This window comes from Cricetulus griseus, chromosome 6, assembly GCF_003668045.3.
Source record: "Cricetulus griseus strain 17A/GY chromosome 6, alternate assembly CriGri-PICRH-1.0, whole genome shotgun sequence".
Taxonomy (NCBI): domain Eukaryota; kingdom Metazoa; phylum Chordata; class Mammalia; order Rodentia; family Cricetidae; genus Cricetulus; species Cricetulus griseus.
The window spans coordinates 100,530,297-100,556,288 of record NC_048599.1 but is presented as its reverse complement, the minus strand read 5'-3'; the positions used below and the strand labels follow the sequence as shown (position 1 = coordinate 100,556,288).

At 37.7% G+C, this 25,992-nt stretch overlaps 1 protein-coding gene across 2 annotated transcripts in view; it reads right to left on the bottom strand.

Annotated features, from left to right (window-relative positions):
* The window catches only part of Lnpk (lunapark, ER junction formation factor), a 58,060-nt gene extending 35,749 nt beyond the window's left edge, over positions 1 to 22,311 (bottom strand). For both annotated transcript variants that reach the window (XM_027420155.2, XM_027420157.2), the window contains exons 1-4: positions 22,163 to 22,311; positions 16,437 to 16,522; positions 13,279 to 13,320; positions 12,187 to 12,374 (exon numbers count right to left, since the gene is read on the bottom strand). In XM_027420155.2, the coding sequence (XP_027275956.1) occupies positions 12,187 to 12,374; positions 13,279 to 13,320; positions 16,437 to 16,463 (257 nt within the window). In that variant the 5' untranslated portion in view covers positions 16,464 to 16,522; positions 22,163 to 22,311. The remainder of the gene's footprint in view (positions 1 to 12,186; positions 12,375 to 13,278; positions 13,321 to 16,436; positions 16,523 to 22,162) is intronic.
* Positions 22,312 to 25,992: the final 3,681 nt, after the last annotated feature.

The window sequence follows — 25,992 nt, the reverse complement described above, 5'->3', positions numbered from 1 at the left end:
ATGATAGACAAAACTTTATCCAAACTAACCAAAAGACAGAGAGAGAACATGCTAATTAACAAAATCAGAAATGAAAAGGAGGGCATAAAAACGGACCATGAGGAAATCCAGAAAATCATCAGGTCATACTTTGAAATTCTGTACTCCACAAAATTGGAAAATTTAAAGGAAATAAAAATTTTTCTGGCTAGATATCATTTACCAAAAATTAAATCAAGAACAGATAAGCAATTGAAATAGTCCTATAACCCCCAATGAAATAGAAGCAGTCATAAAAAGTCTTCTAACGAAAAAAAAAAAAAAAAAAAAAAAAAAAAAAACCAAAGCCCAGGGCCAGATGGTTTCAGTGCAGAATTATACTAGAAATTCAAAGAAGAGCGAATACCAGTACTCCTCAAACTGCTCCACACAATAGAAGCAAAAGGGTCATTGCCAAACTGTTTTTACAAGGCTACAATTACCTTGGTAGCCAAGCCATACACAGATACAACTAAGAAAGAGAACTACAGACAAATATCCCTCATGAACATTGATGCAAAAATATTCAATAAAATACTGGCAAATCAAATCCAAGAACACATCATGCCAGGGATGCAGGGATGGTTCAACATATGAAAATCCACCAATGTAATCCACCATATAAACAAACTGAAAAAGAAAAAACACATGATCATTTCACTAGATGCTGAAAAGGCCTTTGACAAAATCCAACACCCCTTCATGATAAAGGTCTTGGAGAGATCAGGAATAACAGGAGCATACCTAAACATAATAAAAGCAATATACAATAAATCAACAGCCAACATCAAACTAAGAGAAACTCAACATGATTCCTCTAAAATCTGGAACAAGACAAGGCTGTCCACTCTCTCCATATCTCTTCAATATTACACTAGAAGCTCTAGCTAGAGCAATAAGACAACAAAAAAAGATCAAGGGGCTACAAATTGGAAAGGAAGAAGTCAAACTTTCACTATTTGCTGATGATATGATAGTTTACATCAGTGACACAGAAAAACTCTACCAGGGAACTACTACAGCTGATAAACACCTTCAGCAAAGTGGCAGGATACAAGATTAACGCAAAAAAAAAAATCAGTAGTCCTACCATATATAGACAACAAATGGGCTGAGAAAGAAAACAGAGAAACATCACCCTTTACAATACCCATAGACAACATAAAATATCTTGGGGTAACGCTAACCAAACAAATGAAAGACATGTATAGCAAGAACTTTGAGTCTTTAAAGAAAGAAATTTAAAACATACCAGAAAATGCTCTTGAATAGGTAGGATCAACATAGTAAAAAATGGCAATCTTGCCAAAAGCTATCTACAGATTTAATGCAATCCCCATCAAAATTCCAACACAATTCTTCACAGACCTTGAAAGAACAATACTCAACTTTATATTGAAAAACAAAAAAACCTAGGAGAGCCAAAACAACCCTGAACAATAAAGGAACTTCCAGAGGCATCTGCATCCCTGACTTAAAGCTCTCTTATAGAGCCATAGTTCTGAAAACAGCTTGGTATTGGGACAAAAATAGATAGATAGACCAATGGAATCTAACTGAAAACCCTGATATGGACCCACACACCTACAACTGATTTTTAACAAAGAAGCTAAAGTTATAAAATGGAAAAATGAAAGCATCTTCAACAAATGGTGCTGGCATAACTGGATGCTGACATGTAAAAGACTGCAGATAGATCCATATCTATAGCCATGCACAAAACAAGTCCAAATGGATCAAAGACCTCAACATAAATCCAGCCACACTGAACCTCTTAGAAGAGAAAGTGGGAAGTACCCTTGAATGAATTGGTACAAGAGACGGCTTCCTGATCATAACACCAGTAGCATAGACACTGAGATGGACAATGAATAAGTGGGACTACCTGAAACTGATAAGTGTCAGTATGGCAAAGGACACAGTCAATGAGACAAAACAGCAGACCACAGAATGGGAAAAGATCTTCACCAACCCCACATCCAACAGAGGGGTGATTTCAAAAACATACAATGAACTAAAGAAGCTAGCCACCAAAATACCAAACAATCCAATTAAACAGTGGGGTACAGAACTAAATAGACAATTCTCAATAGAGGAATCTAAAATGGCTGAAAGACACTTAAGAAAGTGCTCAACATCCTTAGCCATCAGGGAAATGCAAATCAAAACAACTTTGAGATTCCATCTTACACCGACCACAATGTCTAAAATCAAAAATACCAATGACAGTCCTTTGCCGGAGAGAATGTGAACAAAGAGGAACTCTCCTCCTTTGCTAGTGGGAGTGCAAATTTATGTATGACCACTTTGGAAATCAGTTTGGTGGTTTCTCAGGAAAATGGGAATCAATCTATCTCAAGATCCAGCAATTCCACTCTTGGAATGCACATATAAGGGACATATGTTCAACTATGTTCATAGCAGCGTTGTTTGTAATAGCCAAAACCCAGAAGCAACCTAGATGCCCCTCAACCAAAGAATGGATGGAGAAAATGTGGTACATTTACACAATGGAGTATTAGTGGGGGGGAGGGGAGTATACAATGAAATCTTGAAATTTGCAGGCAAATAGATGAAACTGGAAGAAAACATCCTGAGTGAGGTAACCCAGTCACAGAAACACAAGCTGAGTATGTACTCACTCGTACATGGATATTAGACATAGAGCAAAGAACTAACAGCCTGCAACCCACACCACCAGAGAAACTAGGGAACAAGGAGGACTCCAATAGAAGAACATGTGGTCCCCCAAAGAAGGGGACGGGACAAGAACCCCTGAGCAAATTGGGATCATGATGGGGAGAGAGGAGAGAGGTGGGAAGGGGAGAGAAGGAGAAGCGGAGGGGAGTAGAGAACAGGAGGGATCAGGAAGACTGAGACAGGGGAGGAATAGAGGAGGGCAAGAAAGGAGATGCCTTGATAGTGGAAGCCAGTATAGGTTTGGAGAGAGGTCTGGCACTGGAGAAATGTTCAGGGATCCACAGAGATGACCCCAACTAAGAATTCAGGCAGTGGTGAAGAAGCTGCCTTTGATGCCCTTCCCCTATAATGAGATTGATGACTATCTTGGTTGCCATTCCTAGAGCCTTCTTCCAGTAGCTGATAGAAGCAGAAAAAGACACCCACAGTAAAACACTGAGCCATACTCCTGGAATCCAGTTGTGGAGAAGGAGGAGGGATAAGCAAAGAAGCCAAGACCCTGCTGGAGAAACCTGCACAAACAGTTGACTTGACCTAGTGAGAGCACAGAGACCCTAGTCGTAAAGATGGGAAACCAGCATTGGACCCAACCAAGCCCTCTGAATGTGGGTGCCAGCTGGAAGGCCTGGGCAGCCTATGGGACCTCTAACAGTGGAGCCAGTGTTTATCCCTAGTGGACTTTAGGAGCCCATTCCCTATAGAGGGATACTATTGCAACCCAAATACACGAAAGAGGGCCTAGGCCCTCCCCCAAATGATGTGGTGGACTTTGATGCCCCTCACCCCTGTGGAAGACCTCACTATCCTTGGAGAGTTGGTGGAGGTGGGTTGGGGGGTTGGCGGGGAGCATGGGAGGATGGGAGGGCGAGGGAATGGGAGGATTGATATGTAAAATAAGATATCAATGTTTATTGTTACACTATTCACAACAACTAAATTGTAGAATCAATACCTAAATGGCCATCAATAGAGAAATTAATAAAATCTGGCATAGGTACACAATGGAATTTTTTCAGTCATAAAGAAGAACAAAGTATATGTAGTTTACAGGAAAATGAATGAAGGAGGAGATAATCATATTAATCAAATTAAGTCAGTCTCAAAAAGGCTAACGCCCTATTTCACTTACTTTATAGACATACATAAAACACCAGAACCCTATACAAATGTACACTCATGAAAATTAAAGCACAAAAAAAAAATACATTGTATCTGGATATAAATTTAGAATATAAGAAAGATACAGCACTGCTATTTGGGGAATTCATCTGCAAGGCAGTTTTCAGCAGCCCTGCCTCCTCATACTCACACCTTAAAACAGTCCTTTCATAGCCATGTGACAGAAGTGATAGCAAAGATAAAGTTAGACAGAGCTCAGAGCTGTTTTTTCTTTCTTGGATTACTTGCTCTGAAAGTCAATGAGCCTGTGGTAAACACTTAACAAAGGACTGAAGCTTGCTAACAATGTATAAGCTTGGAAGTAGATGAGAAAATTACCAAAAATTCATAAAACCATATCAGGTGTCATCATTGTATTTAGATTCAGAACCTACTTTGAAAGTGGAAAAACAACTAGCTCTGACATGATTTATGACTGTGGCAAGGAAAATGAATCCACATATAATCATAGGTTTATAAAATATGGCCTAAAAAAAAAAGAGAAAGATCCCAGCCAGGCAGTAGTAGAGCACACCTTTAATCCCACCACTCAGGAGGCAGAGGGAGAGAGATCTCTGTAAGTTCCAGGCCAGGCAGAGATACACAGAGTCTCAAAAAAAAAAAAAAAAAAAAAACAGAAAAGGCTGATATTAAAAATAAATTATCCAGAAATGTTGTATTTACAAGAGCATTGTTTCTATGAAAGGAGGGAGAAAAAAGATTCAGCCCTGTGAGAAAATGCAGTTGCCTAACTTCACTGGCTAGGAAAAAATACAAACACTTCACATAAAAGCCTAGTTATTAAGGAAAATTCCAGTCACAGTTGAACACAGTTAAAGACATTCCATTCATCCCAAACAAATCTCCCACAAATAATTGGCTAAAAATAAAGTAAACATAATATAAAGAAAGTCTTTTTTACTAAACTAAAAAATACATTATATTTCAAAACTAAAATTAACTTCTTTCTTATCAGCAAAGTGCACTAAACTTTAAACCAGAAATTCAAAAAGGGATTGACATACTGGATCATAAGATAAAATCTAATTCTTAACATAAACTAATCTTCAAACTGTTTTCTCATACTGAAAATTATGAACAGAGACATACCAGGGACAAATAAAATAAAAAGTATATACGTTGATAACACAAAAAGAAACACTAAAGTCACTTATCTTTTTAATCCACAAAAAGAAACACTAGAGAAATTCACTTATCTTTTTAATTTTATTACCACAAACTAGTTGTATAAGATAATGTGTTTCATTATAATGTTTCCTTACATATGTACATATTGTACATCTTTTAAAAGATCTATTAAAATAGTTTTTAAAGGTATGGCTCCTTTCTAAAAATTCACCCACCAGGCAGTATCCAAAAAAGATGGCTAATAAAGAAATGACTCTAGTTCCACAACATGGAACCGAGAGCTCTCTAAAGATGCCAAGATGCCTGTGTTTGATCTTTATCGCCGTTGGGTTGCTGGGAGCTTCCAGGTCCACACACCACCATTCAGGCAGAACCTCATGGGTTAAAGCTGAGACAAGCAGGGTCACGACAGTTTGCCAGACTTCTAACTAAACACAGGAAATATCCAGCAGCTAGGAAGCATGAAAAGTGTGTGGTGGTTTGAATAAGAATGGTCCCCATAGCTCAGATATTTGAATAGTTGGTCCCTAGTTGGTGGAACTGTCTGGAAGGGATTAGGAGGTGTCAGTATAGGTGGGTGAGCTGTGGGTTGTTTACTTTAAAATGAACCACCTAAGCAGGGCATTGGTGGCACCCTTTAATCCCAGCCCTCGGGAGGCCGAGGCAAGCGGATCTCTGTGAGTTTGAGGCCAGCCTGGTCTCCAGAGCATGTGCCAGAATAGGCTCCAAAGCTACACAGAGAAACCCTGTCTCGAAAAATCAAATAGATAGATAGATAGATAGATAAATAGATAGATAGATAGATAGATAGATAATAAAAATAAAATCAACCAACTAGAGCTCGATACAGTTCAGTTATAGACTATCTAGCATGCATGAGGTATTGGGTTTGATCTTAAGCACCACATAAAATTAAAGGAGCAGAGGACACGCATATACAACACACACACATACACACCAGCAGTCTTGATAGTCCAAGTCTTTAACGCAGTCACTCAGGAGACTAAAGTAGGAAAATCAAAAGTTCCAGGCCTTGTCCAGTCTACAGAGTAGCTTCAAGGCCAGCCTGAACAACTGAGCAAAATCCTGTCTCAAAATCAAAGCTCTAAAGGGTTTGAGCATGTAGCTCAGATACAATGATTGCCTATCACACAATCCCTAACACCACTAAAAACAACGAAAGTGTTAAATATGCCTGTTTGTCTATGTGTCTGTGTGTACAGCCAACTCACACAGACATGTAGAACACACCTGTATTTCCAGCACTCAGGAGGATTACCAGTTGGGAGGCTACCCTGGACTATATAATGAGATGACATTTCAAAGAAAACAGAAAAATCAATTCCAAAAGTAATGCATATCTGCAGAAATAAAAATTTCTAAGTATGACCAAACCTTCCCTCCCTGTGGTAAAGCCTAATGATGTCCATGAAACAAATGTTGTATTTTGATTGTAATTTAGTGGGACTAGTGGTTCAGTGATAAAATACTTGCCTAGTATGTGTGAAGCCCTGGGGGTTTGAGCCTTAGCACTGGGTGGAGGAAGGAAAGAGGGTTTAAACCTTATGCTGGGAATATACCCTGTCATAGAGCATTTGTTTAGTACTTATAAAGCCTTGGATTTGATCCTCAACACTAAAAAAGCAGTGTTTAAATTTCAAAAAGAATTGGAAAAAATATGAATACCGACTTAACATCTAAGTTCTAGAAAACATTATGGAATCTAAAGTTCATCTGTATTACATAACAATGTGAAGATGAAGTAAATTCTCAAAGCATCTTAAACGGAGCATCAATATTCTACCATCAAGGGCAATTTTGGAACAGCTAAGACTAGATTGTGAATGCCCTGTATTGATCCTTGACCTCTACAGTATAAGCTTCACCAAATATGTGAATAGAGATAACTATCACATTTTGGACATATAAGACAAATTTCTAAGTGGTCTAATTGATATAAAATGTGAAGAATAAAGCAATACATTTTATTGCTCTTTCTGCTTCCAATACTTGAAGTAAATCCTAGTCCAGCCCTCAGAACTGTTCCCCAAGAAAAAAAAGTCCAACTAAACTTAAGAAATGACTCACACTACAAAATAAAATACCTATGGTGATAAGTCTTTATTTACCACAACAACCACTTTCACACCTGCATTTTGCTTCATGCTGATCATCACTGACTGGAAAGAAATCTATTCTTTGTTAGATAACTTGGTCTGTGCTTCCCAAAGTAAAGAGTTCACTGAAATAGAAGCCACAACAGTAGAGAATGGGGTAACAAATGTGAATGAAACAAAGTGAGAAATGTTTCTGCAACTTATCAAATCAAAAAGTTGTCAAATCAAAAAGCACTAACTACACACAACAGTCAGAGGACACAATAACATGTAATATGTCATAGGCAGTCAAGATAGCTTAGTGGGCAAAGGCTCTTACAGCAGACCATTCAATCTCCAGGACTCACATGGAGAAGAGAACTACCACCCAATAAGTAGTCATTTGACCTAAACTCACATGCACAAACACACATGCACACATACAAATAAATAAATAAATAAATAAATAAATAAATAAATAAATAAATAAATAAATGGGACAATATGTAGACAGGTAGGTAGGTAGGTAGGTAGACAGACAGATATATAGATGTAGCTGTTCTAGTTTCCTTTCTGTGGCTGATAAAACACTAACCAAAAGCAACTGAAAACAGGAACTGCTTTATTTGGTTTATACATAACATGTCGCAATCCATCATTGAGGAAAGTCAGGGCAGGAACTCAAACAAGAACTTGAAGGTAGAAACCGTGGAGGAAAACTGTTTACTGGTTTGCTCCCAGGCTCACGATTAGCAGCTTTCTTACATAACACAGAACCATTGGCCTAAGGATGACATCCACACCCCACCACAGTAGGCTGGGCCTTCCTAATCAACTAGCGATCAGGATAATCCCCCACAGATATGTGCACAGGCCAATCTGATCTAGATAACCCTTCAAGTGAGACTTCCTTCTCCAATGACTCTAGGTTACATTAATTTGACACTTAGGTACACTTGAACATTTAATAAAGTTGTCTACCTTTAAAAATGATTCAGACTTAGAATATAGCTCAGTGGAAATTCACTGATGCACTGGGTTCCATCCCCAGTATCACCAAAATAATATTACTATAATTATTATTATAATAAAGTGATTTATTTGTCTTAAAAGTAATTGGTTATGATTTAGTAACAGATCCAGCAAAGCACAATTTGGGGCAGCAATTAGAATTAACAGAGTTCTCTATCAGGCATTTATAAATTACCTTATATAAACAGAAAATCAACTACTCTATAGAATTAAATGTCAAGTAAAAGTATTTTCCTAGTTTTACAAAAATATACTTTTAATCTTATTTTCTCCCTGCTTTTTTTATGAAAAATATAAAGAAACAATATAAAAGAGCTCACCATTATAAACTCATCTATTTTGGAATTTTTAAAAATCCAAAAGATTTCTAAAAGGGAAATAAATAAGCTAAGAGCAAGGCTGTCAGCACAGCTCAGAGGCAGGGCTCTAGCCTAGAACATGAGGAGGCCTCACAGCCAATGCCCAAAAAAATTAACAGCAGTGTTACATGTGAACTCAATTTCAGTTCTCGGATCTGAACACAGAAGTAAATGTGTTCACCTCTGCACATGCAAAGTTGATTATTTGATAAGTTTGCGAGTTCAAATTTAGAAACATGTCCCACACTAAAGACTAAACCAAAACCTTAAATACCTTTTTTTTCCTATATCCCATTTTCTCCTATCATATTAGATCAGCTTTAACTTCCAAAATATTCCTAAGTTATTTATTAACTTCTGGTATTACTGGGCAGACGAATCCATCTTTATCTTTATATTAAATTTACTAAACCAAGCATGGTGGTGTAAACTTTTAATCCTGGTACTCAGGAGGCAAAAACAAGATCTCTGTGGGTTTGTGGCTAGCCTGATTACACAGTAAGTTCCAGGACAGCCACTGCCACACAGTGAGACCCAGTCTCAAAACTAAAACAAAGTAAAAGAACTTGTATAACAGCTTCCTAGGTATTTTACTTTTGTCCTCTCTTCTTACATTATCTTCATATGACAACATATATATGTGATCCTCTATATGTAATTTCTATCATGCTATTCTTCCACTACAGAAGCTTCCCATTTCACCTACTATGAAACACTTACCCCCAGCTTTGATCTTTCATGATCTGGATCTTGTCTGATTCTTCAAACTCACTTCATAACATTTTTCTCTCCATCACACATTCCAAATATGCCCATCATCTTTGATCCTCACATAAGATATAAACTCATGTTCACAGTCTATATATTTTTCTGTTTTCTTGTTTAGAAACATGCCTCAACTACTGGATTTTGTTTGTTTTTACAACGTAAAGTATACATTGATTTAAAAAATTCAACACTACCAGAAAACATAGAATAAAGGAACTACTTAAAATTTGACCATTAGAAAGAATTAGCACTAATATTTTGGGAATAATCCTTTATATGTAACTTTGTAGGTATATTACCACTATATACTGCATATAGACTTCACAAATTTCAACTTTTTCCATACTTGTTCTTCAATTCAAACACTACTTCCTACAAGACGGCCTCCCAGGGGCTTCTTCAAGAAACCTATTTTTAATCACATCATTTGACTTCCTTCATTGCACATATTTCTCTTCAAACTATGTCTTTGTTAACTTGTCTCTAATTTTACATCTGCAGAACTCAAGATGAATTCAAGTTCCATGAAAGCAGAATCTTACCACTAATTTTCCCATCACTACAGCCTAGACTACAACCTAACACACTGTAGATGCCTAATACTTATAAAGAGATGGTGGTTTTGGTAAATTTGTGTGTATGTGTGGTACTAGGAACTGAACCCAGAGCTTCACATATGCTAGCAAATGTTCTACCAATAAGCTACAGCTCCCCACCACCTTTTGTATATTCTATTTCTGAGACAGGGTCTCAGTAGGTTGCACAACTTGAATCAACTCCCCCTCCAGTCTAGGCAGGCCTTGACCTTGTGATCCTCCTGCCTCAGTCCCCCAAGTAGCTGGGATTACAGGTCTGACTTCAATTAACATTTATAAGCTACAAAATCCTAAATTTTTATCTTCTGCTGAATTTTTCTATAAGTTTGATACTCATACTTAACCATCCATTTGACAGCTCCAATTGGAAAATACAATGGTTCACCAAACCTGCTTCTACTCATGTTGTTCACTATTTTGATGAATGAAACCATCAACCAAATATCTCAACCAAATATCCCAAATTATAAACCTGAATTTTACCCTTGAAATGATTCCTCCTCTTCATTCCATAACCAACCAATCACCAAAATTCTCTCAATTCTACTTCCTAAAGCTCTAATCCATCAATTTTGTTCAATCCATCTGCTCTTCTTCCACCCACCCAATACAAATCATTCATCATTTCTCTTTATCAACTGCAATATCCTCCTAGCTTCCTACTCTAGATCCACTCTTACTTCCTTCTAATTTATTAGAGCCACACTCTCAGTGGCTATAATAATGTGGTGGTTAATCTTGTCAATTTGGATGGATTCAGAATTACTTAGGAGAAAGACATCTGGACATGTCTGAGAGGCTTACCTAAAATGGGAAAACCTACACTGCATGTTGACAGACCCATGCTCTGGGCTGGGTCCCAGACTTAATAAAAAGGTAAATGCAAGTGTAGCAATGGCATTCACCTCACTCAGCCTCTCAACTGAAGATGCTATGTGACCATGTTCCTACAGCCACAACTACAACTCCTCTTGCAGCCATGTCACATCACCTTACACATTTCCACTCTGCAAGTCTCAAATTCAAACATCAATTCCACAGATATCCTTCCTCCAATGTAGCCTTTGGTTATATAATTACAGTAATCTAGACAAGTGCTATGAAAGGACTGTGCATATATAATCAAAGTTATTGATTTTAAATTGGAGATTATCATGGATTACCCAGGTAAATCAGAAATTCGGAAGTTGACCAACAACCTAAATCTGGAGTTTCTCCTACCAGAGACTCCAAATAGACTGCTGTATGACCCCTGGAGATTCAAGCCTATGAGATTCTAAGCAAGGGCCAGTTAATCTGCCTGAGTTTCTGAACTTCAGAGCTCTGATATAATGAATGAGTATTGTTTTAAGCTGTTTAACTTGAGAACAATGAAAAATATAATCAAGACACTCTTAACTTGAGAACAATGAAAAATACAACCACGACTCTTTCTAGAACCCTAACCCCACATAAAACCTCAGTTAAGGCCCCTGTTAAATGCTCCCATAGCATTTTGTATTTCTCTGTTATAACATGCATCATATTAATTACTTAATATATATAACCTATAATGCAATGATTTTTCAATTTTGTTCACCATATACTATTATAAACCAATATCTACAATTGTTATTCATAAATGTTTGCTAATTAAATGAAAAAACTTCTTATTGTTTCCCAAAATTCTCAGTTAAGATGCACCTCCTATAAAGTGCTAGATTATGAAATACTTAAGAAGAAATGATTGGCTTATAGCAATAATTAAAAAGAGGGGAGTTAGAATGAAAGATACATACTTGGAAGCATTTAGACACATTACTTTGGGTTGACAAATCCTCCCACTCATCACTATACTCCATACACCATACATTATGCCCAATAGCTATAGCACTGAGCCTCAACCTTCCTAATGCTGTGACCCTTTAACACCATTTCTCATGTTGTGGTGACCCCCAAACCTTAAAATTATTTTCACTGCTACTTCATTTAACTGTAATTTTGCTGTTAGTGATGTAAACAATCTCATATGCAGGATATGTGATATGTGATCCCTATGAAAGAGTCATTTGATGCTACCCAAGGTTGAGAACCACTGGCCTACAGGAGCTACAGCCACCTGTCAGAAAACTACTAAATATTATCAGTAACAATGGTGATCTCCCTTTGGGTTATAGAATAAAAATTATACTACAATTTAAAAAATAATTAAACTGCAAAAATAATCCAAACTTATTCAATCTGAGACATTAATATTTTATAATAAAAAAGAATAAATATATTAAAATTATCTGGTCAGAAAAGGAAAGGATCAACAAAAAGAATACTTACATAAAAGGAAAAGCAAAAAATGGAAGTGTCATGGCAAGTCTTGCTGTAAATTCATCAGGAAGATACCATAAGTACACAATTAAGCATGTAAACAGATAAAGAACTGAAGAATAGATAATTAGTCTTCCAACCCATAATTTTTGCAATCTCTGATTTTTTTCTCTAAATTCTTCCAATGCTTCAATTTCCTGTTAAGAAAGAGGTATTCTATATTAAATCTCATAAATCATTTAAAAATTAAAATGAAAGAACATGACAGAAAGATCATATAAGATTCCTAAAATTCAATGAAATTCAACACAAACATATTCCAAAGCAAGCATAAGGAAAACTAAAAATGAAACTAAAAACTAAGAAGTCTTTTCCAACAAATTACTTTTTAAACTGAAATATTACATATTATTTTTAAATCTATCAATTTAACAAAGACAGGAGAAATAAAACTGGTATCAGCAAATACTTAGTCAAAAATAATAATTCTCCATATATGGCCTTTAAAAATCTGGCAAGAAAAAATGAGAATAAAAATTATAACACTGAAGGCCCAGGTACAGCGGCACACATCTTTAATCCTGGCACACAGCAGGCAGAGGCAGGCAGATTTCTCCAAGTTTGAGGCCAGCCTGCTCTAAATAGACAGTTCTAGGCCAGACAGAATAATATATAGTGAGACTGTCTCCAAAAACAAAAACAAAAAAAAGTGACTGAAACTACATCATTTCAGTTTATTCATTATTCCCAATATTACTAGGAAAAATCACTAAATAAGAGAAAAACATAAAAGGTACAGAATTGTTGCAGACTGATAAAAGTTGCACAGTAGCCTGCAATCTTTATTATGCTATCTGTTGTATCGATTTACACCATGCTAGCTCTTAATTGCATTCTATCGGATTCTATTATTTGATATTCTACTACTTCATACAAGCTTCTTAAGTCACTAAGAGACCAGATTCTTTTTTTTATTATTTTTGAGATCATGTAACACTAAAGTTTTCAGGATTCCTCTATATTATCTTTAAGTTCTCATATCTCTTCTCCAATATAAAATTACTAAAATAAATTAAAATACTTTAGAGTCAATAAACATACCTTATCTATATTTTCTAGAACTTCTACTGTTGAAGGTTTTGCCTGTTTTAGAAACAGAAATAAGATATGAATTAAAATTAGTTACTGTGCTGGGCGGTGGTGGCACACGCCTTTAATCCCAGCACTCAGGAGGCAGAGGCAGGAGGATCTCTGTGAGTTCGAGACCAGCCTGGTCTACAGAGCGAGTGCCAGGATAGACTCCAAAGCTACACAGAGTAACCCTATCTTTAAAAACTTGTTACTGCAAATTTAGAAACTAGGTTTTTCAATGTTATCCAAGCTGTATGTCTGTTTTAACTATAATTGAAAAATTATAATTACCAAAACTATATATGATTTTTTTTTGGGGGGGGGGGTTCAAGACAGGGTTCCTTTGTATAGGCCCTGGTGCCACTGCCAGCCGCCCCCACTCCCAACAGACCAAGTCACATAACTGTTACCCACATTCACAGGTCACAGGCCTGGCTGTCCTGGAACTAGCTCTGTAGACCAGACTAGCCTTGAACTCAGAGAGTTCTGCCTGCCTCTGCTGAGATTAAGTGTTCACCACCACTGCCTAACTAGGATTCTTAAAATAACACTTTTTCAAAAACTTTCAACTATGGTAGCTCTACTTTTACCATTCTTAACCTCAAAAGAACAGACTTTTATATAGAGCAATAAATTTTTGTACCAAAATATTTACTGACTAAAGATAGTCTAATTCAATAATGCTAAAAGTTCACCTTGGGCTCTGTGTAAGTACCACACTAACTGACTGCAACACTGAAGCACAAGGCTCTGGAGGTCAAAATCCATTCGTTCATTGCGATTCCTAAAGTACACAGTTTTGGGAGGGTTGTTTGCTTGTCTTGTTTTAAATGTGTATAGGTGTGTGCCTGAATGTCTGCATCTCTGGTGCTCACAGAGGTCATAAAAGGGCCCTGGATCTCCTGGAATTGAAGTTATAGACAGTTGTGAATCACCATAAGGGTGCTGGAAATTGAGCCAGAGTCCTCTGGAAGAGCAACTAGTGCTCTTAACCTCTGAGCCATCTCTTCATCCTCAAGTACATAGCTTTGTAAAGATTTTTAAAGAGTGTCTAAGAATACCCTATAATAGCTGAGATTATTTGCCAAAGGTATTTTTATATAAGCCAGAGTGTTTCAAATGACAATTGAGAAAATATTTATCAAGACAGTAACAAATGTCAATGCTATAGTTGTTATGTTAACAATAAGAGTTGTTAACATAAGGTTGAACCATACAAAATTGCCATTTTTGTATGTCAAAGCAGAATGCTGGCAACTTCATATAAGTCAACCAAATAAGAAAAACAAAGGAATAAGATTTTCAGTCTGTCATAGATTTTTAAAGAAAGGTCATTTCATTCATCTACAGAATGAAAACAAAGTTGATTCCACAGAAGTAGAAAATAAAAGGCTACCTGTCTAGGGAAATTGGAGGGAGACAAAGAGTTGAAAGATTAGGAATCAAAGGATATAAAACTAAATACAGAATAAATTCTACAGATCCATACAGCATGGTGATTACATCTTATAGTGATATGCTATATCTTTTACTGAGCTGTTTCAGAAAAGTTTATTGCAGTTTTAAGTATGCACATACACATGTGTGCCTACATGTATGCTCCTGAGTACAGGTGTCATGGGAAACCAAAGGTGCCACATCCCTGAAACTGGAGTTCCAGGCAGTTTGTGAATGACCTGACTGGGGTACTAGGAACTGAACTCAGTCTCTTTAAAAGAGCAACAGGTGCTCTTAGCCCCTTAACCATCTCTCTAGTCCTGATATACTATATTCTTGAAAAATGCTAACAGAGGGAATGTTAAGTTGTTCACCACAAAAAGTATAATTATGTGATGTGGTGATATCTTGCTTGTACAAATAAAGCCTGTCTGAAGGTCAGAGAATGGAGCTTGCCACTAGCTAAATATAGAGGTCTGGAGGTCTGTACAGACAGGAAAGTGAGCTAGTTGGGAGGAAACAGTATATAAGCAGGGGAAAACAGGAACATGTGCTTTTGTCTGCTGAACCACGAAGGAAGTGAGGTGTGGCAGTGGTTTGCTCCTTCTCTCTAATCTCTCAGCATTTTCCTCTGACTCCGGGTTTTTATTACTTAGACCAGTTATGAACTCCATTTACGCCGGGGGCGTTGGTGGCATATGCCTTTAGTCCCACCACTCAGGAGACAGAGGCAGGCGGATCCCTATGAGTTCGAGAGCAGCCTGGTCTACAAGAGCTAGTTCCAAAACAGGCTCCAAAGCCACAGAGAAACCCTGTCTCCAAAAACAAAAAACAAAACAAAAAAAGAACTCCATTTACAATGTGAGTTAATGTATATGTTAATTAGCTAGATCTAAATAATGCAAAGTACACACTTTAAAACATGTTGCTTACAATAAATGCATTCGATTTTACCTGTGAATTTTTTAAAAAGAGGAAGTCAATATAACACAAATCTAAAACAAGTCAAATCTAGCAAGTCAAAAGCTCATTTATCACGAGTCTCTATTATTATGAAAAGGAATAAGGAACTAAGTTTGCCCTAGCCTATATTATTTCTTCTTACATTAAAAAGTATTTATCAATATAGTTTATGTTTTATATCTCTAAATTTGGGATACTTTCTATAAGGACTTAACTAATAAAAGCTTCATTTTTAATTTTGTTCAACCTATAACTCTTAAAAGTGTATTTATTGTGACATCAGTAAAATTTATGTGACATGCTAAAAAAATTTCAATTCCTTGTGTCTGCACTAGGGAAGCAGAAGCAGGGCAAATTCCTGTGAGTTCTAGGCTGCACAGTGAAAAGTCTGTCTCCAAAATAAATAGGCAGATAAATAAATAAATTTAAATAGATTATGTAGTCTATAAAAACCATAAATATGGTATAAAACTTTTAAATTCAACTACTTTTAGAATACACATGGAATTTGGGCAATATGAACTACTAGAGACATTAGATAGCCATAAAATAAACAGAACTACCAAAATAATGTCCAAAGAAGTAACTCTAAATGGAGTTAAATGAAATTAAATATATAATATAAAACTCACTGAAAAGTAAACCCAAAGGAGACCTTTACAAAAAACTTTATGTAACATTTTTATGTTAGACTTGAAAACTTACAATACAGAAATATGTTTTCTTACCCTCCATCGAGAAAATAATCCACCCATCTTTTATTTGTAGAAACTTGGCACAATAATAAATATCATGGGTTGTCCAAAAGAAACAGCTAGAAACAAAGCAAATATTTTAAATTTTTCAGTTAAATAAACAGCACATTCTCTCAAAAATTTTTATGTTGCAATACTACATTAAAATACTATAAAACATTTGTTGGTCTCCACTTAAATGAGACTTTAATCCAGATAGCCACTGGTGTATTCAAAGAGAGGAACCTCCTAGAAGAGAAGAGCTTTCATCCAGTAGCTGTTTGAAGCAGAAACATGCACCCACAGCTAAGCACTGAACCATACCCCTGGAATCTAATTGTGGAGAGGGAGGAGGGATGAACAAAGAAGCCAAGACAATGATGCAGAAACCCGAAGAAACAGTTGACCTGACCTAGTGAGAGCATGGAGACCCTAGTCATAAAGCTGTGGAAACAGCATCGGACTGAACCAAGCCCTCTGAATGTGGGTGCCAGCTAGGAGGCCAAGACAGCCTGTGGGGCCTCTAACAGTGGAGCCAGTCTTTAACCCTAGAGCAAAAATGGACTTTGGGAGCCAATTCCCTATGGGGGGATACTACTGCAGCCCAGATACAGCAAGGAGGGCCTAGGCCCTCCCCCAAATGATATGATAGATTTTGAAGGTCCCTGGTGGAGAGCTTCACTATCCCTGGGGAGGAGTTGGGGGAGGTTGGTGGGGAACATGGGAGGATGGGAGGGTGAGGGAATGGGGGGAATAGATATGTAAATATGAGTAGTAATTAAAGAATTTAAATTTAAAAAATTTCAAGTCAAACCAAAAAAAAATTAAAAATAGTGTTGGAAATTTTTAATGACAAATCACTATAGAAGTATACACATATATACAGGCTTTCTATTTTTAAAGAAGTTACCCTATGTTATTCTTGTTATAAAAGAATGAATCCTTCGATAGACTGAACCTTAATTACTTTGTTAATTAAAGTGAGTAATGTCAATAGTTTGTCACAGAACAGCCTATAGTGTAATCACCTTGGAGATAAGAAAACTCAATGACAATAGTTAGTGATTTGTCCGATTAGCACACAAGAAACATACCCTAAAGTTCCTCTGTCTTTGGACTTCTGGCTCCTGTTTCTAAAATCACTGCTGTTCAATACCCAATTAAACATGTGCTACTAAAAGCCTAAGACCCTCAAGCTAGAGGACCTTCATTTCAGCTAGCTGTGTGTTCCCTTTGTTTATCTATGATTCTCAAATGTTGAATAAAGACTCAGAAATTATAATATCATAAATCAATTTAACAGATAATCACTACAGAATTTCTTACTCTTTTAAGTTGAAATGGTTAAATTATAACTTCAAATTCACATGTTTTTATCAGGTTACAAGTTATATGCTTATCAGAATGTGAAACTACTTCATTTATACACATGTGCACACACACTTTTTTTATAGGTATATTCGTGACATCTTAACCATAAAAAATAATTATCAGCACCCAGTAAGAACTACAATACTATTTATATATGAGAATTGGCTCAAGGCATACCTATTTTAAGAGTTTCTTTTCTTAGAAAAGTAATGGATGCCTAATTATAAAGTACTTTCATTTACAAAGTGACTCTTCAGAACAAAAATATTAACTGTTCTACGATATTCTAAAGTATACAAACATAATTTTATAAACTACAATTAAGTTGAAAATGAAATAATATTAATCCTGCAATATTAACTCAGTATTCAAAATTATAAAATGTTATTGTGAGGTATTCTGGAGCTCTAGTGAATAAAAAAGAATACATTTCTGAAACAAGATATTAAACAAACCTTAAAACCTTCTTAATCTAAAAATAGTCAAGGCAGAAGGAAACATTCAGATCAACTACTTAATTTGATATTCTCAAATTACACATCACCCCACTGTTTCAAAATTATATCTAAAGAACTATATCCTTCCAAGTCAAGTTTGTAGCCATAACACTTTGAGACCAAATTTTCTGTTTTGGTTGGATATTTTAAGACAGGGTCTCCCTATATAGTCTACACTACCCTCAACTCCCACCTCCCTGCCTCAGCCTCCTGAGTACTGGCATTACAAACTTGCACTATCATGCCCTGCCTGGCTTAGATGGCATTTTACTGCTTGCAATTAATAACAATAACAACACCAATTACACACTTAGCGCTAGATCTCTAAGGGGCCCTAAAACAGATGGCTTGCAAGAATTTTATTTAGATACTATTCCTCCACTTCTCATATTAAGACCCTGAGGCTAGAAAAGTAGTATGTTAAGCTCCAAAGATATTAAGCAACAAAACAAAACATTGCATTTTAGTTTTGATTTTTTAATGCAACCATTTATTCCCAACAGCATAAAATCAGAAATGGAGAATACTTATCCAGTGTAGGCTGGAATATATCCATATTGACTGGAATATCTATGTATAAGCTACAGATAGCTGAAGATACAGCTCAGAAGTAGAGTACTTGCCTAGTACATGTGGACTCCTGGGTTCAATTCTCAGCACCATAAAAAAAAATAAAAATAAAGTGAAATAAAATATACGAAGGTACCTTTGACCTTCTTAAATAGTTGATAAGCAGAGCTGCTAAAACTGAAAATGAGTTATAAACACAAGAGGCAGTGTTTATGGCAATGTATCAGATAGCCCAATTCCTTTATCTGATTAAATTTGATAGCTAAAATCTGCATTAGAAAGAAGTTAAATGGCTTGTTAAATTCTAGGACTCCAGTGAGAACTTTTAGAGCAACTGGCCTAAAATAGTTGTTACTGTATATTACCTTTTGAATGAGTATACCCACTATACTCATGATTCATAAGAAATACCTTTTATTATATCAATTATTTGTTTGGAGAATGTTTTGTGTTAAAGAAACAAACTATGGGTTAGTCTCCAGTCTTCCTGAAGCAAGAAGTTGTGCTTTTAAATTTATCCTCTGGAATATTAGTGATAGTCATTAAATCCATGCTTTCATATTCATTAAGCAAAGAATCAATTCTTATTGATTCAGAAATTTTTCTATCAAATTCATTTTATTAAACTGGTTTACTATAAATGATATGCACATATGATAGTAGTTTTTAACAGATATGAAACACAAAATGATTAATATTTTCTACAGTATTATGTTCATTTTTCTATCTCATCCACTGCTTCTGTCCTTTCCATCTAGACATTTTAACTCCAATTCTGATTGCCCATTGTTTACTGTGAAACAATGAGCAATAATTTACTTAAACATCCCTACTTCTCAACTTTCTCATCTGCAAGAGGGATACTTAGAGGGATACTTTCACCTCTTAAATGGTGAAAGGCGTAAATAACATGAACTAGACTGTTTACTCCAGTGCCTGATAACATGGTAATTACTCAGAAGAAATTGTTTCTCATGCTGTAGTCATTGCTGTTTTCTAATCCATCTCTACTTTCTTGCCAAGTAACTCTAGCCTTTCTTTGTAAAGCATAAATCACTCACTTGCTATTAACTGGACCTCAAGTGGCTTGTCCCCAACCTGTATGTCTCTTTCCAACTCTGATATCATAGTAAGACTTAGCATGTACAACCTTAAGGACTGAGGCATCTAAATGTGTTTTATTTTTTGAAGATTTACTTAATTTTACTTGTATGAGTGTTTTTCTTGCATGTATATGTGCACCATATGTGTACCTTTTGCCCAGAGAAGTCAGAAGTCAGAGAAGATGTTAGACACCCCAGAACTAGACTTACAGATGGTTGTGAACTACCATGTGGGTGCTCTGAGTGCTCCCACCCTCTAAGCCATCTCTCCAAGTTCCTAAGTGTGTTTTCCAATAAGCAACAATGCCTACCAAATTACGTGATATTTTCTATTGTTATCCACACTCAAGTTTAAGTGACAGAACTTAAAATCTTAAATGTCTTTCTTGAGTTCGAAACTCATTTCAAATCACATGAAAACCATAGGATAATGCCTCAAAACATGGCTCAACCATATACTAGCTATATGATCTTGGGTAAATTACTTAAATTCTCTAAGCCTTGGTTTATTAAGCAATGAAAATATTTACAGTCCATGAAATAATATATTAATCGAAATTATTTATCACTTAGTGTTCAACATAGTGTTTAATAAATGGTAGCCATTACTACTGCTATTACCAAAAAAAAACCCACAAGTAATATTTAAATGAAGCACATGCCTAACTTTTCATAAAATGAGCACTTATTTCATAACTTAAAATGTTTAAAAATAAGTTTGTATTTAGTGAAAATATTTTTCTCATTTACCGTAGTATGGAAATAAAGAATATTCCTCATTATAATAAACTTGTAGGCCTTCGCTGCAAACGGCAAGAGAGTTTCGTGGTTAACTAAGTTCCAAACTTAAATATAAACTACTCATCTTCAACAGAACTTCCATGTTATACTACACAATTTAGGATTAAACGTAATTTGTTCAAAATCACTTCCAAATATCCAAATAAGCAATTCTGAAATGTCTTATAACAGGTTTATTACCCAAAAATAAATGAAAAGAAACACACCTCTAAAATAGTACTTTAGATGTGTGAGATGACTGCCACAAGAGAGAGAGAGAGAGGGAGGGAGGGAGAGAGATTTCTATATGATAGTCACCTGTCCTTCCTTGCATTCTTCCATAGGCACTATATGTGTTATTAACAGCACTACTTTGCTGACCATCTATGTCAAGGAACTTTTTTTAAAACTCTACGTTTAAATGAGCCACTCTTGTTTAAGAAAATGTATTCAAATTCAACTCCGTTTCCCTAAGAAGACACTATGGAGACCTTTGGGGCCTAGGGTAATAGTCCTGCCTGTCAGCTTCAACATATGCCTGAAACTAAATTTGCTCACAATCCATTACACCTCTAGACAACTTTGTCAACGCTGACACCGAGGCCACTGAGACAGAAACAATAGACTCTAAGCACAACAAACCAGAAGCCAACAAGGAAGAGCAGAACATGGAAAACTCAGTGAGTCACAGGTGTTGCTCACAACTGCAGACAAAACTTAAATTCACCAATCCAAACTCTCCGTCCAAAAAACACATCATCAAAGGATTAAACCTACTGATGTCGTTTGGAGTCGCTGTGCCCCGGCCGCCCCTAACACCACTTCTTCATCCTTCCCCTCCACCCCTCAGGCCAGCCGCTGTCCCTCAAACAAATAAGGACAATGGTCGTGGAGCTGCTCCTCTAAGTCGCTCACAGTCCACGCCCACGCCAGCATGACACTGACAGTTTTCAGTCCTTCCCATCTTGCCAGCTAGAGTTGACGCGGGGGTGATCAGAGCACTCAGGGTGGCTCTTTCAGCTAGGGATGTGCTTTCTGGGACCTTTAGGCACTTCTCAACCCAGGTGGGGCCAAGGGTGTGGGCTCCAAACAACCACGGCACGGAATTCCTGAGAACATAGCTGGGAGAACACCGGCCTGGGGGAGGCAGAGCCGGGTCTCGTGCACTCCGGAGCCGCTCGGGCATCTGTGCGGGGCAATCCACCCGAGAAGGTGGCAACCGTGTACCGGGGCTCAGCCCCGCCGCGTGTCCCCAGCCGCCGCCGCCGCCGCCGCCGCCGAACCCTAGGCCACTTGGCATAGGCGAAGGCACTCGGGCCGGCGCGCAGAGGAACCCCGAGACTGGCTCCCGCGGCCCAGAGCGCCTCCGTCTACGCGGCCCTCCCCCTCACCGTCCTACCTGAGGAAAGCGGGAGCCGCCCGACACTGGCGTCAGCTCTGGTAAGCCTGGGTCGCCACAGCGTAGCCCGCCCCTGGAGCAGACAGCAGCAGCTAAAGACAGAACGCTGGGCCCGGCCAATGCCTTCCCATCAAACCCCGCGCTCCCGCCACCAGCCAATGGACGCCGCGGCCGGCGCGCGCCGCTCCCCCGTCACGTGATCCGGCCCGCCCAGCCGTTGGTGCCTCAGAGAGACGCTTTTTTCGGCCTGAGGGATTCAGGCTGCCTGTCTTCCACGGCCAGTGTAGGATGCGGGTCCTTAGGTCACAGCAGGTTATGGCTGTTCCGTTGACTAGTATTTGATTCTTATTCTTCCTTTGCGTCCTTTTGAACAAGTCCTTTCCCCTCCTCCCCCTTCCTCTCCCCCTCCCCCAGGTGTCGCCGGGGAAAGAAACTGATCCTGATTGTCCCAGACTCTCTGAGCAAGAGGGAAGAAGAGTGGAGAGGACAAAGAGGAGGGCCATTGACGGTCTAGACTAGGGTGTCTGGAAAACGAGCGAGCTGGTACCTGAAATCCCAGATCAGCTGTCATCCAGGAGGCAGTAAAAAAAGGTTTAACCCTACATAGCTCAGAAGCGGCCAATCCCAGCCAGGCTAGTGGAGACATAGACCCCATGAGGGCTTGAGACTTTCGTTGCTCATGGACGTCAAAAATGGTCCTTTGATGACTGGGCGTTTACCTCACCAGAGTGAGACGAGCTTCAGACGCAAAGGATGTCCTTTTCAAATCTGTGGGTAGCAACAAAGTCTGAGCTTTCCGTCTTTATACACTCTTAACCTCAAGAACACTCTATAAAAACTCTGAATAACTGGGCCTGCATGAAACCATCCTGCTGTACTTCCCTAAGATTTGAAAACTGCCTAAAGAATGTTAAGTTTCCTAGTCAAATGCAATTATCAATAATAAATGACACTTGGATGAGGAAGGAAAAAAACTAGAGCTGTGAATGCATAACAAGAAGGGAAACTTCAACAAATTTTATGTTTTATCCTGTGTGCAACCATTTTTATGGGTTCTGCTTTACTAAAGAAAATGTTTCTGCTTTTCAAAGCATAATAAAAATAATATGCTATGTTTACAATGATGACATGGGCGAAGAAGGAGAAGACAACATAGATGTATATCGTTTGTAAAATGATTCTCTAAATGCTAGATTCTTCAATTACAGCTCTGTAAAAAGAATTGGAGAAGAGAGCTAAACTTTAATGTGCAGTGTGAATCACCTCACAAAAGTGGGAGAAAGTGAACATCCATGTCACTAGTTTTGATTTGAAAATTTCACCATTTTATTTCCTAGCCTTTGTAGTTCTAAGCACTTAAATCTTGTGCTGCTGTGCAGCTGCATCTTGTCTCAGACAGATCCTTCCTCAAGTGAACAGGAAAGAACATGTTTGACTCTTGGTAATATTTTGTCCTCTGGTTTTTCATTGAGCCATCAAAGTCTGTCGTAAAGGGAGTTTGAAAACAGGACATCGAGACAGAGACGAGACAGCTGGATACAAGAGAGTCTAAAAATCTGATCCTGAGAGAAAATGTCCTGGGGGAATTATGTTAGAAAAAGATTTAACCTAGCCACGTTTAAAAGGAAAACATAAACTCTACAATTATCCCCCAAATCTTTCAGGGTAAGCATTTTTCAAATAAGGAAACAAAGTGGGAAGGTATGTACATTGTTGAAGATAGCACTATACCATTTTGTTTTATATGGAAGGTAAGATCTGCACTGAGGCTATAGCTCAGTGATAGTACACATATCTAGTGTGTACAAGGCCTTCAGTCCTCAGTACCATGAGAGAAACGGAAGGGGGAGTAAAACATGTTTGTCCAGGGACAGTGAGGGAAGGCGAGCAAAGAACTCAACATGGAATATATTGCTAAACTACAGACTACAAAACAAGGCCCTGTGTGAAGCATAAGGAAACATAAAATAGCTGTACTAAAGCATCCGACAGGAATGGGAGAGAAACTTCAAGTTAAGTGTTGTTGTATAAACCTGTGTTCAAGGTGCTAGCACATAGTACAGCAGCCAGGGATGATGTCAGCAAGCCAGTAAAATGACTGCTTTAGGAAATCCAGATCTCAAGAATGGCTTCCTGCTAAACCTAAACTTTACAGGATTGCATGTAAGGAAGTGAAATCCAGAGAATACTTTGAGAGAGGAAAACAAACCGTTTAAGCTGATGGAATCATAAAGTGGTTTAATTCAGCCAAAAAGTTCAGTTTCCCTATGATGGCTCAGTGGTTAAGTGCTAGCTGCTCTTCTAGGGGACCTGGGTTCAATTTCCTATAGGGGTTCTCCCTATGAACACAGGAGGCACATTCACCAATCTGCTCAGGAGTGTTAGTGAAAGCTTCCTTAAAGAAGTCACACTCAAATTAGATCCGAAGAATAAGAAGCATAATTGTGGGAAAACACAAGGAATGTCATATGTAAAGGCCTTTTGTTAGAAGCAGGCATTGCAAGCCTAAGAGACTAAAAAGAGGCCATTGTGCCTGGATCACAGACTACAGGGAGACAGTGATACAGTGTGAAACTGGGCACCACATGAAAAGATCTTTTTTCTGGCCTTGTCTTTTAAAAAGTAAAAGTTAATCCTTTTCTTGAGAAAACAGAAGATTTGATAGGATCAGAATAAAATCATTCCAGCTACAGTGTGGGAACACAAGCTTGGTCAACACTGGACCATTTAGGGTATACAAGAGATGGGTGAAGTTGCACATAGTTCAAGTGAAATGAGATGAGAACAAGGAAATGGAAATGAGTAGGGCAAATGGAACAAATTAGAAAGTAAATGAAAGGTCTTGGTGACAGATGCAGATCAATATTTAAGGAAAGAGAAATTAAACATAACGAGATTTCTGGTGGTCCCATTAGATCACTACTAATACCACCATTGAGATATGGAAAACACTGGGAAAGAGCCAAGGTTAGAGGAAAATGGTGATTTTTGACTTGAACAAAGAGTTTAGGATGTTTTTATGACATCCAAGGGAAGTGTAAACAGTTGGATTTATAGGTCTGAAAGTCCAAAAAGTCTGCAGGGTAGCCAGTTTCTTTCCAATGACGCTGTCCTTACTCTAAGTAAGCTATTTTGTCTTCACATTTAGAACCAGAAAGTACAAAGTAGAAGTCAATCATAGCCATGTGACAGGTTTCCCTGAGAATCACCAGAGGCCCTTGTTAAGCATCCAAGTTCTCAGGCTCCCCCTTAGAGCCTGAAATTTGTATTTTTAATTAAGTGCCACTGTTGATCCTTTTTATTACTAAGTTTATTCAGGCCATGGGTACTATGGTGCCAGAGACTAACTGCATGAGAATCACCAAGATACTTCTTAAAGACTTTTCTCACCTGGTGGGGAAATGAACTACTCTTCAGGGTAGGCCACATGCCCAGCAGTAGATGGCCAACAAAAACCAGCTCAGTGGCATCATTCAAGGTTCCTTGCTTCATAAAGTCCTGTATGGGCTTTTTCTTTTCTTCTTTTTCCTCTTTTTACCCTTCCGGTCCTTTGTATCTATTACAGCTTCAAGGTTTGTGTTTTTATGGGATTCCTGAGTGTTAAAACAAGTAGGCTTCTGCATCTATATATTTCTTGTGCCTTTTTTGGACTTTTCCCCTACTGTTTGTTTTGTCCTGCTCCAAAGTGTGTGGTTTTCTTTTGTATTTTTTACCCTTTATATACCTATTTGTTTTCTCTTTTGAGCAAAGAGAAAATCACTATTTTAAATATACTTTGATGTTTTGTCTGAATGTGTGAAGGTGTCAGATCCCTTGGAACTGGAATTACA